At 31.3% G+C, this 2,077-nt stretch overlaps 1 protein-coding gene across 1 annotated transcript in view; it reads left to right on the top strand.

Moving 5' to 3' along the window:
* Nucleotides 1–957, top strand: part of LOC106472410 (oxysterol-binding protein 1-like) — a 30,960-nt gene extending 30,003 nt beyond the window's left edge. The window contains exon 8 of the mRNA XM_013933055.2: nucleotides 201–957. Coding sequence (XP_013788509.2) covers nucleotides 201–346 — 146 coding nt within the window. The 3' untranslated portion in view covers nucleotides 347–957. The remainder of the gene's footprint in view (nucleotides 1–200) is intronic.
* Nucleotides 958–2,077: the final 1,120 nt, after the last annotated feature.

Genomic DNA, 2,077 nt, shown 5'->3' with positions numbered 1-2,077 from the left:
CGGAGGTCAGATGATGAAATTAAATACTTCGTGCTCATATTTACTGTTTAGTTTTGTTTACATTTGCTCCTAAAAGAAATTGGTTCATTAGGATGATTCTCTTTGGTTTCATATCTGAACAAAAAGAAAACAGTGGAAACCAGTGTTTACATTATAAAATAATATTAGTTTTTTTTTGTACCCTCTCTCTCTCTCCCTAGGACGTCCATACCTTGGCTACGAGCCCATTTGGTTTCGGAAACAAACTGACCCCATAACTGGAAATCCAGTTCATATTTACCAGGGAAAGTATTGGGAAAGTAAAGCAAAGCAAGACTGGAATGCCTGCCAAGATATATTCCTCTGATTGTCAGTTATTTACAGATATCCTTTCCATGATTAAGGATAATTTCAAACTTCTAATGCCACAGCACTGTAGTCTCCCTCCCCTTTCCCCCAATCCTTCAGCTACAGATTGGACCTTGAAGGCATGTGGTGATGAAATTTGGAAAGCAAACCTGTGGCATCAGAATCAACATTAGACGCAAACCAATGGTTTTATTCATGTGGGAAAGCCTGCATTTCTTTGGAGGGATCTCGAAAATAAGTTGTTGGATAAAATAATATATATATATGTAGACTTTATATATATAGCAAACCAATGGTTTGTGCTCAAAATTGCTTATAGATATATATATATATCTATAACTTTTTTTAAATTTAAGGTGCTGGGTAAAACGAATTACACCTTACATTTGTCATCATAATGATAGTGAGGTGTGAAGAAAGCTTGTTATGAAATACATCCGTTTGCATTGGAATAATGCAGAATGTTACTGTAGTTGTACTGTAGTGTTTAATGAGTTTGGTCTGTTCTAGTGACCAATGGCATTTAGTTTTAATTCTAATGAACATTTCTTCACTTTTATATTTACTTGTTCAGGTTTAAGTTTTCTTCTGGTCTGCTGAAAAAAAAAACATATCACTCGGGTATCAAGGTTCGAAACATCTTGGTTTCCTTGAAAAGATTGAACACATATATATATATATATATGAATACATATTTAGCTGAAATACAAATTACAGAAGCTCTGTATGTTTAGTAATTGCTAAAATCTAATAAAAGTGTTGAGATTATGCACTCTGTCTAGTTTAGTTTTATAACTTTATCACACTCCTGTTGATATTGTGAATGTAAATGTAAGGTAGTAGTTTCAAGATGTTTTAAGTTCCTCACCAGTTTATATGAGAATTGTAATTTTTTTTAACATGTTCAGGAGTGCTACGTTATATGCTGCTCAGGAAATTTTTTTTGATATCCGTCAAGCTGAAGTTGTGAAACTGAGAGATTCGTGTAGGTTTATCTGAATTGGTGATACAGACTTAAGTAAAAAGTGCTTCTTCTTGAAATAGTGAGTTGTTTGTTTTGTGTCTGAACATAAATGACCTCAAAATACTGTTCTTGCTTCTGTTAAGATTAGTTGAGTAACAAAATATGGCTTGGAAGAACTCTGGGTATTTGACTATAAAATCAGTTTCAAGAGCAAAAAACAATTGAAAGCATTTTTGTTGATTTATCATAAAACTTGTTTGTAAAGAAATAATGACCTATAATTACTACAACTTTGTTTAAGACCAGTAAGTAAAACAACAGCTTTCTAATAAGGTGTCTTTTCATTGTATGAATGTTTGACTTAAAATATTGTTGTTACTTCTTAAAAATATCCTCATAAACTTATGTAAAACCTTGTTATATGAAAATTGTGTCGAGCCACAGTTAGTATCTTGAATTATCCATTATAATACTGCTTTGTATAAATCTTCCTTCTCTTCCTGTATATTTGATAACAACCAAAGTTGTTTTATTTTCTCTTTTGTAATTTCAGTGTTCTTTGTCCGTTCCTAATATTTTAGGATTCATTTTGCTAGAATATTTTAAAAGAAGTTAATATTTTAAACACTTACCTAATTGGAATGTTTTTATTGTTGAAGTCTGAAGATTTCAAACTTTTTTTTTTTTATTAAATATTCAACATACTTTTGAAAGGACTGAAAATGTTTTTTTATTTTTTGGTTGCAGCTCACCCTTGTACTGGTG

This window comes from Limulus polyphemus, unplaced genomic scaffold, assembly GCF_000517525.1.
Source record: "Limulus polyphemus unplaced genomic scaffold, Limulus_polyphemus-2.1.2 Scaffold5308, whole genome shotgun sequence".
Taxonomy (NCBI): Eukaryota; Metazoa; Arthropoda; class Merostomata; order Xiphosura; family Limulidae; genus Limulus; species Limulus polyphemus.
Note: the sequence above shows the minus strand (reverse complement) of the source record. Positions and strands in the feature narration are given on the sequence as shown.